The sequence below is a fragment of the Sciurus vulgaris genome (assembly GCF_902686455.1).
Source record: "Sciurus vulgaris genome assembly, chromosome: 16".
In the NCBI taxonomy this organism is placed as follows: Eukaryota; Metazoa; Chordata; class Mammalia; order Rodentia; family Sciuridae; genus Sciurus; species Sciurus vulgaris.
Window position 1 is genome coordinate 2,035,313 of NC_136477.1, and position 14,574 is coordinate 2,049,886.

The window sequence follows — 14,574 nt, forward strand, 5'->3', positions numbered from 1 at the left end:
GGTGTCTCCCAAGGCAGAGCCTGTTGTCCCATATGTCACCGCCACGTCAGAGGTGTCTCCCAAGGCAGGGCCTGTCACCCGGTATGTCACCGCCACGTCAGAGGTGTCTCCCAAGGCAGGACCGGTCGCCCGGTATGTCACCGACACGTCAGAGTTGTCTCCCAAGGCAGGGCCTATTGTCCGTATGTCACCGACACGTCAGAGGTGTCTCCCAAGGCAGGGCCTGTTGTCCGTATGTCACCAACACGTCAGAGTTGTCTCCCAAGGCAGGGCCTATTGTCCGTATGTCACCAGCACGTCAGAGTTGTCTCCCAAGGCAGGGCCTATTGTCCGTATGTCACCGACACGTCAGAGGTGTCTCCCAAGGCAGGGCCTGTTGTCCCGTATGTCACCGCCACGTCAGAGGTGTCTCCCAAGGCAGGACCGGTCGCCCGGTATGTCACCGACACGTCAGAGGTGTCTCCCAAGGCAGGGCCTGTTGTCCCGTATGTCACCCCCACGTCAGAGGTGTCTCCCAAGGCAGGGCCTGTTGTCCCGTGTGTCACCGCCAGGTCAGAGGTGTCTCCCAAGGCAGGACCGGTCGCCCGGTATGTCACCGACACGTCAGAGGTGTCTCCCAAGGCAGGGCCTGTTGTCCGTATGTCACCGCCAAGTCAGAGGTGTCTCCCAAGGCAGAGCCTGTTGTCCTGTGTGTCACCGCCAGGTCAGAGGTGTCTCCCAAGGCAGGACCGGTCACCCGGTATGTCACCGACACGTCAGAGGTGTCTCCCAAGGCAGGGCCTGTTGTCCCGTATGTCACCACCATGTCAGAGGTGTCTCCCAAGGCAGGCCTGTTGTCCCGTATGTCACTGCCAGGTCAGAGGTGTCTCCCAAGGCAGGGCCTGTTGTCCAGTATGTCACCACCACGTCAGAGGTGTCTCCCAAGGCAGGCCTGTTGTCCAGTATGTCACCGCCACATCAGAGGTGACTCCCAAGGCAGGCCTGCTGTCCCGTATGTCACCGCCAGGTCAGAGGTGTCTCCCAAGGCAGAGCCTGCTGTCCCTTATGTCACCGCCACGTCAGAATTGTCTCCCAAGGCAGGCCTGTTGTCCATATGTCACCGCCACATCAGAGATGTCTCCCAAGGCAGGGCCTGTTGTCTCGTATGTCACCGCCAGGTCAGAGGTGTCTCCCAAGGCAGGCCTGTTGTCCCGTATGTCACCACCACGTCAGAGGTGTCTCCCAAGGCAGGCCTGTTGTCCAGCATGTCACCACCACGTCAGAGGTGTCTCCCAAGGCAGGCCTGTTGTCCAGTATGTCACCGCCACATCAGAGGTGTCTCCCAAGGCAGGCCTGTTGTCCCGTATGTCACCGCCAGGTCAGAGGTGTCTCCCGAGGCAGGCCTGTTGTCCATATGTCACCGCCACATCAGAGGTGTCTCCCAAGGCAGGCCTGTTGTCCATATGTCACCGCCACATCAGAGGTGTCTCCCAAGGCAGGCCTGCTGTCCCGTATGTCACCACCACGTCAGAGGTGTCTCCCAAGGCAGGCCTGTTGTCCAGCATGTCACCACCACGTCAGAGGTGTCTCCCAAGGCAGGCCTGTTGTCCAGTATGTCACCGCCACATCAGAGGTGTCTCCCAAGGCAGGCCTGTTGTCCCGTATGTCACCGCCAGGTCAGAGGTGTCTCCCAAGGCAGGCCTGTTGTCCATATGTCACCGCCACATCAGAGGTGTCTCCCAAGGCAGGCCTGTTGTCCATATGTCACCGCAACATCAGAGGTGTCTCCCAAGGCAGGCCTGCTGTCCCGTATGTCACCACCACGTCAGAGGTGTCTCCCAAGGCAGGCCTGTTGTCCAGCATGTCACCGCCACGTCAGAGGTGTCTCCCAAGGCAGGGCCTGTTGTCCCGTGTGCACCGCCACGTCAGAGGTGTCTCCCAAGGCAGGGCCTGCTGTCCTGTATGTCACCACCACGTCAGAGGTGTCTCCCAAGGCAGGGCCTGTTGTCCAGCATGTCACCGCCACGTCAGAGGTGTCTCCCAAGGCAGGGCCTGCTGTCCCGTATGTCACCACCACGTCAGAGGTGTCTCCCAAGGCAGGGCCTGCTGTCCTGTATGTCACCGCCACGTCAGAGGTGTCTCCCAAGGGAGGGCCTGCTGTCCCGTATGTCACCACCATGTCAGAGGTGTCTCCCAAGGCAGGCCTGTTGTCCCGTATGTCACCACCATGTCAGAGGTGTCTCCCAAGGCAGGGCCTATTGTCCCGTGTGCACCGCCACATCAGAGGTGTCTCCCAAGGCAGAGCCTGCTGTCCCGTATGTCACCACCACGTCAGAGGTGTCTCCCAAGGCAGGCCTGTTGTCCCGTATGTCACTGTCAGGTCAGAGGTGTCTCCCAAGGCAGAGCCTGTGCCCGACTCAGTCACCAGCAGGACAGACAGCAAAGGGCCAATCTTGAAAGCATCACTTGGGGCAGTATTCTTTAAGAATTTCACGTAATTCCAAAGTTCTGCTAATTACATATAAGGAGAAAAATAGAACAAGTCTCCTCTGGCCTAAAGCAAGCAAGCAAACTTTCAGTAAGGTGGGAAATACGATGGGTGACGTCCAATATCTGCTTCAGTGTCAGTGGAAAAAAATCCTGACCCTAGCAAATACCAGTCATTGTTCTACTAACCCGTTTCTTGGAGAACAATTTAACACCAACTCCTGTGTTGAAAAATATGCCTCAAACACTCATGAATCCTCGAACTGTGATTCATCAAATTGCAAGAAGAGGAAAGAAGACTGCCTGTCACATTTCATGTGCTACATCTGGGCATGATCAGGGCTCTTCGATCTAAATGTTCACTGCAGATGAACCACACCTCGTGCGTCCACTTTGGGGAGCTGGCAAACCACGTGCACAGCTCTGCTGAGGCTCTGCTGCCGTGAGGGAGCACTGCGCAGGAGTCTGCCTCAGGAGGCTGTCCCGCCTTGCACCTGCAGGGCTTCCTGCTGCTGTGTGCCCTCACATGTCTCCTCAGAGAGGAGGAACAGCAGAAGGCCTTCCCCACTGCTCGCACCGATAGGGCTTCTCCCCATTGTGCAGGCGCACGTGCACTGGCAGGGAGGACGGCCATGGAAGACTTTCCACACTCCTGACATCGGTAGGCTTCTCTGTGCTGTGTGTCCTCATGTGCAGCTGCAGGAGTTCCAGCCAGCTGAAGGCTCTCCCATGCTGCTGGCACTCACGGGCTTCTCCGCGGTGAGCCTTCACCATGCTTTTGTATGGACACGTGGCAACAGAAAGCCTTCCCATGCAGCATGCACTCCCAGGACTGGTCCTCAGGGTGCGTCCGCACGTGTCCCAGAAAGCAGGCTGACACACTGAAGGCTCTCCCGCAGGCCCTGCAGTGGAAAGGCTTCTCTCTGGTGTGTGTTCTCCTGGGTTTCTGTATGGATATGGGCCAGTTAAAAGTCTTCCCACACTGCTTGCACTTGTGGGGTTTCTCTCCAGTGCGCACCCTCATGTGTCCTCGAAAGGACAAGGGGGGACGGAAGGCTTTCCCACACTTCTCGCATTCTTAGGGTTTCTCTCCACCATGAGTCTATTCGTGTCTTCAAAAGGACTGGGGATAAATGAAGGTTTTCCCACACTCTTTGCATTCACAGGATTTCTCTCCAGTGTGAATCCTTTCATGTCTTTGAAAGGACTGGAGATAAATGAAGGTTTTTCCCCATTGTCTGCATTTGTGGGGCTTCTCTCCAGTGTGCATTACCATGTGTCTCCGAAAAGCCGAGGAGCAGCTGAAGGCTTCCCCACATGCCTTACACTTACAGGGCTTCTCCCCAGTGCATGCGATCGCGTGCCTGCGGGACGTGGAGGAGCAGCTGAAGGCTTCCCCAATGCCTTACACTCATAGGGCTTCTCTCGGGTGCGTGCGATCGCGTGCCTGCGGAACGTGGAGGAGCAGCTGAAGGCTTCCCCACATGCCTTACACTTACAGGGCTTCTCCCCAGTGCATGCGATCGCGTGCCTGCGGGACGTGGAGGAGCAGCTGAAGGCTTCCCCAATGCTTTACACTCATAGGGCTTCTCTCGGGTGCGTGCGATCGCGTGCCTGCGGAACGTGGAGGAGCAGCTGAAGGCTTCCCCAATGCCTTACACTCATAGGGCTTCTCCCGGGTGCGTGCGATCGCGTGCCTGCGGGACGTGGAGGAGCAGCTGAAGGCTTCCCCAATGCCTTACACTCATAGGGCTTCTCTCGGGTGCGATCGCGTGCCTGCGGGACGTGGAGGAGCAGCTGAAGGCTTCCCTGCAGTCCGCACACCCGTCGGCTTCTCTCCCGTGTGACTTCTCGCGTGGCTCCTGAGGCTGGAGAGGTCAATGAAGGCTTTCCCACGTTGCTGGCACTAAGAGCTTCTCTCAGCGGTGTGGGTTCTTACGTGCCTGTTGAGGGAAGACACACGAGGAAAGTTCTTCCCACAGCGTGCACACGTAGGGCCTCTCCCATTGTGGTTCTCACACCTGTTTCCAGGTGTGAGTGGCGACCGTAGGCCCGCCCGCTCTCCTGGCACTGGCCCGGTTTGTGCCCGGGGTGCAGGGTGACGTGGCCCTCGAGGCATGAACCCTGCAGAGGCTTCTCTGTCTGAGCCCGTTCATCCTGGTGTCCGCTGGCAGGAATTTTCCTGTACAGGTTATGGTTTGGAATCTGGCTGAAGACTTCCCCACATTGACTCTTATTTCCACAGAGTCTCTCTACTACACGCTTCCTATTAAAAATGAGAAACATGAAATTAATGGTTTGCTTAATAATGATTTAATGTTGTTACTAGAACTTTATTTTAACCACGTTCTGTGAAAGGGCAGGTTTCATACCCTACCTGAATTGTTTGAGACAAGAATAAACTAAATACTCTGGAGATAGTGTGTCTACTTTCAGTATTTAAAAAATATATTTTATATATGGTGCTTCTTGATAGTCATTGCCAACCAAACTGTGTTTCTAATACTCCATGTCAAAGTCATTTAAAGAAATATGTGTAAAAATTCTGTGAGTAACCCGAGCAAGGTGATGCACACCTGCCATCCCAGAGATTCAGGAGGCTGAGGCGGGAGGATTTCAAGTTCAAGGCCAGCCTCAACAACTTGGCAAGACCGTCTCTCAAAATAAAACATAAACAGGGCCGGGGGTGTGGCTCAGCAGTAGAGTGCTTGCCTAGCATGTGCAGGGCCCAGGGTTCAAGATCTAGTACTAAAAAACAAACAAAAACAAAACGAAACAAAAAAACCTGAGTGAACAATTTGGAGCTGGGATTGTGTTTGGTTCGCTTGCTTTTTCAAGTTTGTGACATACTAAGATTCTCTCCTGGAAAGCTGCTTTCTCTTGTTGAGTTCAGCTCACCTTGGACATCTCCCCTGGTCTGTGTGCTGATCTTCACTGCTAAGGTCTTCCCAAATTTTTCCAAACACAGAGGCTCAGGAATTATTTCTGGTGAACTTTCCTATTTCAGGTTCCTTGAGTGATTTTTCTCTGTACATATCTTGCTGAGAAACTGACCCACTGGACTGAAATTGAGTTTCATCATCTGAAACAAGAAGTGAAGAAATCTTACATGAAAAAAGATGTACATGCCAGTCGAAAATCTTACATGCCAGCCGAAAAAGTCCCCGAGGAGCGCCAGCACTTCAGGACTTCGTGAGCACAGGCGGCAGCGTCGAGTGTCTTGAAGAGAACGGGATGTTCTCACCAGGCCCCGAGAACAAACCCACAGTGGGGTGCTCAGGGAGCTCTCCTCACAGAGAGAAAAACTGTCTGACACATAGATTCTCATTCTCATGGACAAACTGATTCCAGCCCACCACAGGTGCAGGTGTGATCTTGTCTGTGTTCACGAGTGTGTTCTCCCTCCTCAGTCCAGTCCAGGAACAGGCTTGCTGGGCAGGAAAGACTTGCTCTCTGAAAGACCAAGGGATGGGGGGCACCCTCACCTACTGAGGCCAGGTTCCGGAAGGTCTCCAGAACCGTGTCTCCGTAGAGGTTCTTCTGGGAAGGGTCCAGCAGGGCCCACTCCTCCAGGGAGAAGTCCACGGCCACATCCTCAAAGGCTACTGGGTCCTAGAACAGTGTGCAGGAGGAAGGCTGAGGAACCACACAGGGCCACTGTCCTCAGCCCATCCACAGTTCACTCAGGATCCTGTGCCTCCTGGGGTCCCCCGACTGCACTGCAGACCTGGTCCTCTCTGTGCACTCTCGCTCCCTCAGGGTCCACGGCCCACGGACGCACCACCTACATCCACTGTCTCCTGGGACCACCTCATGGCTTGTTTCTCTCTGTCTCAACAGTTCAGACCACACTGGAAATATCAAAGAAATATTCTAGAAGTGAAACACAGATTTCCATTCAGACCACCAATCCCTTGCAACACAGAGATTTTTGGCCCCTTCCCTATTACACACCACACCCCTCAGCACTACAGGAAGCACAGAGCCAATCCCCGCCACTCAGGGGGCTGAGGCAGGAGGATGGCAAGCTCAAGGCCAGCCTGGGCAACTCAGTGAGATGCTGTCTCAGAATAAAAAATGAAAAGGCCTGGGGTGTGGCTCAGTGGTGGAGCACCGCCTGGCGTGCGGAGGTCTTGGTTTCCAACTCCTGCCCTGGAGACAAACTCCCCCCATGTACCCCACAAGCACCGAAGGCAAAGGCGGAGCTCACGATGCCATCAGAGCTGGAGTGAGCACCCCGTGATCAAGGTAAAAGGGCTATCTTGGGGACATAGCCTCCTCGCCTCGTGCCGCAGGTGTGTCTGGACTCCACGCTCTACACCTTAGAAAGGTCAGGTCTCCACAACAGACTTATACCTCTTAGGGTTTTGGCAAAAAGGGAAATAAATTAAAGAAAGGCAATCTCTAAATGGTGATACACTTTTGGGATTTTAAGTAGCCATTTTTAGTTTTGTGCCTCTATGAAAACTTTGGAGCTGAGGATGGAACCTAGGGCCTTGCGCTGACCAGAGATACTCCCCTGGCCCTGAAAACTGATTTCCGGCAACCTTTAGAAGCTGGTGATCCTCAAGGCAATGTGCATATTTCCAACTGGGTTGATTTATTTGGTCTCTATGGCTGTAAGACCCTACAAGGCAGAAAGGGCTTAAGGAAAGTCCTGCTCACCACGGACTGGGGACCTGGCTGCCCAGCCCTGCAATGACATGGCTTTGCTGCTCCAGAAGAAAAGGCCAGTGTGCTGTGCAATTCTGAATTCAGGACCTAACCACCGGACAAGACCCCAGGCCCACACCCGACAGTGGCCCAGTGTCAGCCGGGCTGTGCTCTGCTGCTCTGAAAGCACCCTGGACTGAGAACAGGACGGAGCGTGCAGAGCCTGCCCGCCTAGCGCGCCCTTCTGGAGGCCCAGCCTGAAAGGGTTTAGTGTGGACCTGGGGTGTCCCCAGCGCTCCTGTTCGAAGGCGTGGCTCCCAGGGCAGCAGCGTGCAGGCCTGGGGCTCTCGGGAGGAGATCCACCAACCCGTGGGCGGACTGCTGGGAGGCGGAGCCCAGGGGCGGGGCCTCGCTGTAGGAGGTGGTTCGCTTGGGCACCCTTGGCCCAGCTTCTCTCCGCTGCCATGAGTTGACTGCTTTCCTCTGCTGCGCCTTGCTGCCATGCCCTTTCCGCCTTAGAGCCAGCTGACCATGAACGGATATCTCTGAAACTGAGCCCAAATACTCTTTCCTTCTCCACTGTTCCATCAGGTATGCTGTCGCTGTGATGAGAAGCTGGCCAACACAGAAAGCGTCCGCGGGGATAAAATTCTCCTCCTCTAGGGACCTCCCAGGCTGTCGCTCCACACTGCCCAGCACAGTGCATCCAGACTGGCTGCTGAGCCTCCCACCACAGCTGGCAACACTGGCTAGGAGACAGCAGCAGTGGCCTAACTTCCAGAACTTTCCATGCACAACACCTTCAGGTATCGTCCACACTGGGGACTGGATGAACTGGTGTCACAGGTGACAAACCATCTTGAATGCCTCAGGCACGCCCCTCTGAGATTGATTAGGACTGGATTATTCTGGTCTACAGTGAGCACCCTAGGGTGGGGGCCCCACAGGGACACAGGGTCTGTTAGACTTACCACTTGACCAGTGCCTTGACCACTGTGCTTCCAGGGGCCCTAAATGATATAACAAAATCAATACTGCAGTGTGGACCGACCCTAATCCATAGGGTCCTCTGAAGATAAATTTGCTGTAAAGATACCTGTCCTGATGCCTAGGGGTGCACTGTGCGGGAAGGCCTGAGAGTCCTTATCCTTGGAGAGTCCTATGTGCACGGCCAGCCCTTGACTGGTGTATGCCAGCGACCCTCCTTCCTCCTGGGATTATGAGATCTTGGCACATGCCAGGCCAAGGTGACATGCCCCAGTGGAAGTCCTGGCAGCTGAGGCTCTCCTGAGCTTCTCTGGCTGGTGACATTTCACATGTGTGGTCTCAGTGTGCGGCTGTGTGACTCCACAGAGAGACCCTGGCACTGGAGCCTGTGCCACCTCCTCCGGACCTCGCCCCTCACCCTTCCCTCTGCTGACTGCGCTGGGTGTTCTCGCCCCACTCAGTCAAGCCACAAGGCTCTCTCAGGGTCCTGCGGGCCCTCCCAGTGACTCCCGACACCAGGCATGGCCCCGGAAACTCCCGTGTGCCTAGTGTTGAACCACCAGATTCTGTAACGCTCTCTAGCACACTGATTTTTTCACATGCGCCACTCACTGGGCATCCACAGTGTGAGAAAGAGCTTGTAAGAGCTGTATATACCTGAGCTTTAACATGCTTGTAACTGTGCAAAGCGGACAGTACTAAGACCAGCTTGCCTTCCAGGGAACACAGAGACCACAAGTGACACCACCCCTTGAATGCCTTGGGCCAGCATCTCTCCACAGCCTGGGCTCGCAGCACCCACCGCCTTTCCTTCACACGCACCACGCACTTTCGCTGTCCACACTGCAACTTCCTCAGGGGAGGAGATGGCTGGACTCTGCCCAGCACTGTGGAGCAGAGAGGAGTGTCCTCTTCCAGCCTCCAGCCTAGGCCCCTCTCCCGTCTCACTCAAGGCTAGCTCCACCACACCTGACCTCCAGTATGCAGCTTACAATCACACGGTTCCTAGTGAACATCGGCCTGAGGGCTGCCACCCTAAACACAGATGGACTGCGAGGGTCTTACTTTCTGTTGGAAAACAACAGATACACAAATCAAACATAAGTACTGTGGAAGCTGGGAGGGAAGGGGAGACCATAGGAGGACATCCCCTATGCAGCACATGACTGCCCTGAATCCCAGGTTGCAGGGCAGCCTAAAGGGGAACATCAGTTCAACCATCTGAGGAAATACTCCACGCCGATACCTGGATTGCTTGTTTTTACAAAATGTAGAGAAATAGGACAACACGCACAAATGTGCATAACATATTCTAATTATTAACTCAAATATATTATTTTCATGCATGAACTTATATATAGACTATGTAACATGAATTATGATTCCTACATATATATATATATATCACATAATTAAAAATATTTATTACACGTGGAGAGTGCAGGGACCCACACCCGAGTTCATTTCAAGGGGGACGCCGAGGTGAAAGCTTGTTCTGTATCAAGGCCGGCTCTCCCTTCATGGAGAACTTTTGATATTTCTATGAATTGTACATATGTCATGTATTTGCACGGATGTTATGTTTTACATAGAAAAGTCTAAAATATTTTCATATGAATGGCCTGTAATCTTCAGGGTTGTTGAACAATATCTTATAATATTCAACAAAGATACATTTTTAAAACCCCCCTTACCATGGGAGACAGGTGGTAATGGGGAGAAAGAGAACACTTAACCAAGGCAAGGCTGAAACATTAAATTTTTTTAAACCTGAAATTCACCGCTTTGGAAATATTTTTATCTTATACTGAAGCTCTATTGTTACATTTACTGAGAAACTGAGGCTCCAATAAGGAAACAAATCTTTTCACAGACACAAACCCAGGGAACAGCTCCGAATCCACTCGAGGTTGTCAAGAGCAGCCGCGGTCCCCCAGGGACACGCACACCCCGGCTGCTCACAGCTCCCTCCCTGAGCTGGTGTCCCCACCGTGCCTGGGAGCGCCCTTCCACCTGGGTTTTGCTGCGCTCTGCAGCGGGCCTCCCCCTTCTCTTTGGGAGAGCCCAGGGCCAGGAGTCTGGGGCGCTCTTCCCACTACCCCGGCACCCTGTAGGTCGTGGAAAGCTAAGCACTAGAGAGGCTCTGGGGGGCAATCAGGGTCGTCACCCCCAGGGTCCACCGCGACCCTGCGAGGAAGGAGCATCCGGCGTTCCAGCAACCTAGCGCCGGCCCGCCCCACCCCCGCGCTGTCTGGGTCGCCGGGGCGGTGGCAGCGGGGCCCGGCCACCCGGGCAGCGATGAGGTTAGAGGGGGGCTTCTCCTCGGCCGCCCGAGAGGTCCGGCTGGGCCGTGGCCCCAGGAGAGCAGGAGCGGACAGAGACCACACGGGCCTCGGGGTCTCCCCGCTGCCCGGTGTCCACGCCTGACACTGGCCGCGTCTCTGTGGGCAGTGAGGAGGCGGGAACGGCCAAGGGTGCGGCGGGAGGACAGGGGCCCTGGACACCTGTGTCTGCGCCCCGCCCTGGAGGACCTGCTCTGGGACCGCGCGCCGCCCGGGATCCCGCCACAGAGGGCGAGGGCAGAGTGCGCGGCCACCACTTCAACCGCCCCTGCCCAAGCTCGAGCGCCACCGGCACTCACCATCCTCTGCCACTTCTGGGCCCAGGGGCCAGTGCAGGCCAGCGCGGGACCGGCACCTGGAGCCTCAGGGATGCTCAGCCCTGCCCCCGCCCCTAATTGCACCGCGCTTTCGACGTCTGCACCTCCGATTGGACAGTTCCCTACGGAACCCGCCTCCTGACGTCCTGGATTGGCTTAGTGCTCCGGCACCCCCCCCCGGGAAACCGCCCACTTCTCTTTCCAATGGACAGTTCTTAAGGCCCTGCCCCCGCAGCCTGAAGGGACAGCCGTGGTGGGAAGGCGCCGGTAGCCGCCCCGCCCGGCTACGCCTTCCTGTGAGCTGAGCTCGCTGCGGTTCAGGCTCTGCCTGGAGCTCGGCGGGCCGCTCTGCACGCTCCTCTCTGGGCTGTGGGAGCAGGTCTGACTTAGAGAGCCAGAGCCGAGACGCGGAACTGCTATTCAGGAGTGCACGTGTCTGGAGCCCGTTCAGTAGAAAGCCTTTCTGGGAGGGGGGAGCCCCTGCATTATTGCCCAATCAGAACAACAGGAGGTCGGGCTCTGTCCATCATAGAATCCTGCATCAACAACGCAGCCCAATCAGGGCCAGGGGGCGGAGCGTCCCGCGCTCCCCAGCGCTAACGCCGGGCCAACGGGAGCAAGCGGAGAATGGTGAGTCACAGGCCGTCCCGAGATGGGCAGGCTGCGGGTGGGAGCGGCCCAAGTCTCCCCGCGACCGGCCAGCGACACCGGGAGGGCGCAAGCCGGAGGACGGGCGCCTGCCACAGCGGCCAGGGAGGGAAGGGGACAGTTTGGGGGGAGGGCGGTTGTGGCGGAGGGACCTCGGCGGGATGACACGCCTGGGCATGGTCGGCTGTGTTCTTCTGTTATTTCGGCCTCAGATTTCATGAAGTGCGACCCAGCAACTCTGGGTGTCTCGTACTTAGAACACAAATCTGGGGTCTGTCTGCCTCCAGGGCTGAGTGGCGTGGTTCTGGGGCTTGGGCTAAGAACACCGCGGAGAGAGGGCCCGCTCAGGAATGTCCTCTCCTCCACTGCTGTGGCGGTCAAGGGCGCCCCGGTCCCACGCATGGAAAGCAGACGAAGAGGTTGTTAGTCTTAAAAACAGTAGTCTTCATACAGGGTGCAGAGTTTTACAACGGTGCGCGTCCCTCTTGCATTTCCTCTAATGTGGGCATCAGGTGAGCGTGTATCCTGTAAAATGCGATCTGTACCGCTGAAAGAGCGTCAGTGCTGGTGAATTTACAAACAGGATCGCCGTGAACCGAGGTCTGTTTCCCATAGAGACAAGCAGTTCCAGTTATGGAACCACATCAAAGTGCCTTAGGTTTGCTTGTTCCCTAAAGGTTGGCAGTAGTGATTCTGCTGTACGTATTCAGGTGCGGGGGGTCTTTTGTCATGCAGGTTGTCAGTGGTGGTGTGATGAAACAGGTGAGAGTGTGGGGCCACGAGGTGAGGCTGCATCCTAGCGTGGCCAGCTGAGCCACAGTGAAGCCTGCACGGGGTGGTGGAGGTGCAGCTGGGCTGGCTCGGGAGCCTTCCCTGCAGGGACCATCCAACCACCGGTGCACCTGCAGAAAGAGCCGTTCCCTCTCAGAAAGCCGCTGAGCACGGGGCCAGGGGCGGTTCCTGGTGCAGATATGTTGCAGGTGTTTTGTCCTGAGGTTGTAATTTGTGGTACCCGGGAGTTTTTCCTAAACAGTTGGTTTGCACGTTGAGTTTTAATAATATTAACCAGCCACCCCCGAATGAGTTTATGCTCACTACCCAGTCAAATTGGCCTCTTTCAAAGAAGATGCTGAGGGCTGTGGGTCAGCCTGTTAACTTACTGATTCTAGGTTTATGGGCCTCGGTTGCTTCAAGTTTATTTTTCCATCTCCTCGACAGTGCTACTGTGGTCATTCCGATGTAGACGCAGAGAGGTCCCTACCATGATCCTAACAGCTCTCTTGCCAGCAAGATTGTTAGAGAATGTCTGCAAGGTTTGTGCAGGTAGGTCATTGTGGTTTAAAGCTTCCCCTTTCTTATAGAGGCGAGGTTCCTCTCTTAAAAGCTAAGGTTTGCCATCAAGCTTGTTGCTGTGCAAAAGTTACGAAAGTTACTATTTCTGTTTTTCTTGATAAAAACTCCCCTCTGTCCAGCCTAAGAATATAGAGCAAGCAGTAACTCCTATGTACCACTCACGGGGTACAAATCTCAAAGAATCTGCAGACCCAGGTGTCTAGAGATTTTTCCCAGGTTTCCTCTCTGGATCACTGCAGCTGAAATCAAGCTGCTTCCTGGAAATCCCTTGGGGTTGTCTGGCCTCCATCTCTCCTCCTCAGTCCTTGTGTGGTCTCCAAGTGCAAAATGCATCTTGAGTTTATGAATTTTAGAGAAACATTGTGGGGTTGTAGATTGTGAATAAGTTTAATTTACTAGAAATTGCTGAAGTGTATGGATTGACCCCCACCATTCATGACTGTTTTTGTTTCTTGCATTTGATCACCAAGAACACTTGGGATTCTCACTCGTTTTTGTCCAGCAGGACTCCTGGTGGGCACTGGTTGGTGAAGCAGACTCTGGTGCCTGCTGACGGTTGCTGATTGTCCTGGAGTTAAGCACTTTCCACGTGCACTTCATAGGTGGCAGTGGTCCGCAGTCATTCTCAGGCGTACTCATTTCCTAGGCCTCTGCTCTCTTCCTGTTCCCTGGGCTTCCTTTTGATTGGCGTGTGCAATGAGGATCTTCTTCAGGTTGAGGTTTTCCTTTCTGTCCGCTCTGCCCCATGCTGATGGAGGGGCTTCTCATGGGGGCGAAGCTGGCTGGTCTCCTCTTTGCAGCTTGGCACTCTGGGTGTAGGCTCCCCGTGCGCATAACACGTTGTGCTCAGAGGCCATCAGGACACTTGGCTGTGAGATTCCAGAGCCCTCTGTTTGTCATTGCTGAGTCTGCACTGAATTGGTCACCCGGAGATGGAGAAGACACCGCTTACCCCAGATGACCAACCACTGTCCTCGCCCATGTGTCCCCGTGCCCATCACGTCCACCACCATGGGTAGTGCCCATCAATAGGTGGTGCTGGCCCAGAAACTTCCATTCCTCTCCATTGGTCTTCATTCATCCCGTGACCACCCTCCCCTGGTCACCATCGTGACCATGGAGAGGTGGCTGTTGGCAGCATGTGTCTTTCAGCTCACTCAGGAGTTTTCCATAAGACCAAGGAGAAGACTGGGTTGACCTCTGTGGACTTTACAGAAACCCCACCTGTTGAAGGTGTTCGGTGTGGTGACATCAGCGGCTTTCTCAGAACAGGTGCTCGGGCTCCCTCGTCTCCTTTGATGTCATTCTGTGACATTTAATACTCAGTATTTAATTCTTTCCATGGTTTTATGTTACGTCATTTATTAGATATACTTTGGAACTTAAAGAAATTTTATAATCACTTGAAAATGTAGTTAGAATTAGTTTTATAGTCTGTTATCTTCTAAAACTTTTTCTTGCAGTACCGGGGGGCCAACCTGAGGCCCCATCACTGAGCTACAACCCAGCCACCCTGAAACAAAAATCAATGGCCTGTGGGCAGTAATTCATAATGCTCCCACATTTCATTTTATCTGGACTAAAATTCTTATTCCCTGGTTATGATCATGTCCATTTGGGTCTTCTGTACACAGTCCTTTGGCCCATGAACAAAGGCGACATCCTGCTTGTTGTAATTTCTGTGTAGAGCTCTCCCGCCTGTGCGTGGCTCTCTAGCGCGAGGCTGCCAGGGGTGAGGCCATGGGAACACTTTCTTTCCTGGTGTCACTGATGGTGCGGAGCTGCTGTGGTCCGTCCCTTGGTGCAGC

The 14,574-nt window shown here is 54.7% G+C and overlaps 1 protein-coding gene and 1 long non-coding RNA gene across 3 annotated transcripts; one reads left to right on the forward strand and one right to left on the reverse strand.

Moving 5' to 3' along the window:
• Positions 1-4,628: 4,628 nt before the first annotated feature.
• Positions 4,629-10,823, reverse strand: ZNF554 (zinc finger protein 554). The gene is made up of 4 exons (XM_079115915.1): positions 10,748-10,823; positions 5,952-6,078; positions 5,365-5,548; positions 4,629-4,732 (listed from the first exon to the last, which is right to left on the reverse strand). The coding sequence occupies exons 1-3, from the start codon at positions 10,748-10,750 to the stop codon at positions 5,439-5,441; spliced, it is 240 nt and encodes a 79-aa protein (XP_078972041.1). The 5' UTR covers positions 10,751-10,823; the 3' UTR covers positions 4,629-4,732; positions 5,365-5,438.
• Positions 10,824-11,336: 513 nt separating this feature from the next.
• LOC306647373 lies at positions 11,337-14,155 on the forward strand. 2 transcript variants are annotated; one of them, XR_013760094.1, is made up of 4 exons: positions 11,337-11,395; positions 11,701-11,925; positions 12,632-12,736; positions 13,272-14,155. It is a non-coding gene; the product is annotated as an uncharacterized lncRNA (long non-coding RNA). The 2 variants fall into 2 exon arrangements; XR_013760095.1 differs by lacking the exon at positions 13,272-14,155 and having other exon boundaries at positions 12,632-13,033.
• Positions 14,156-14,574: the final 419 nt, after the last annotated feature.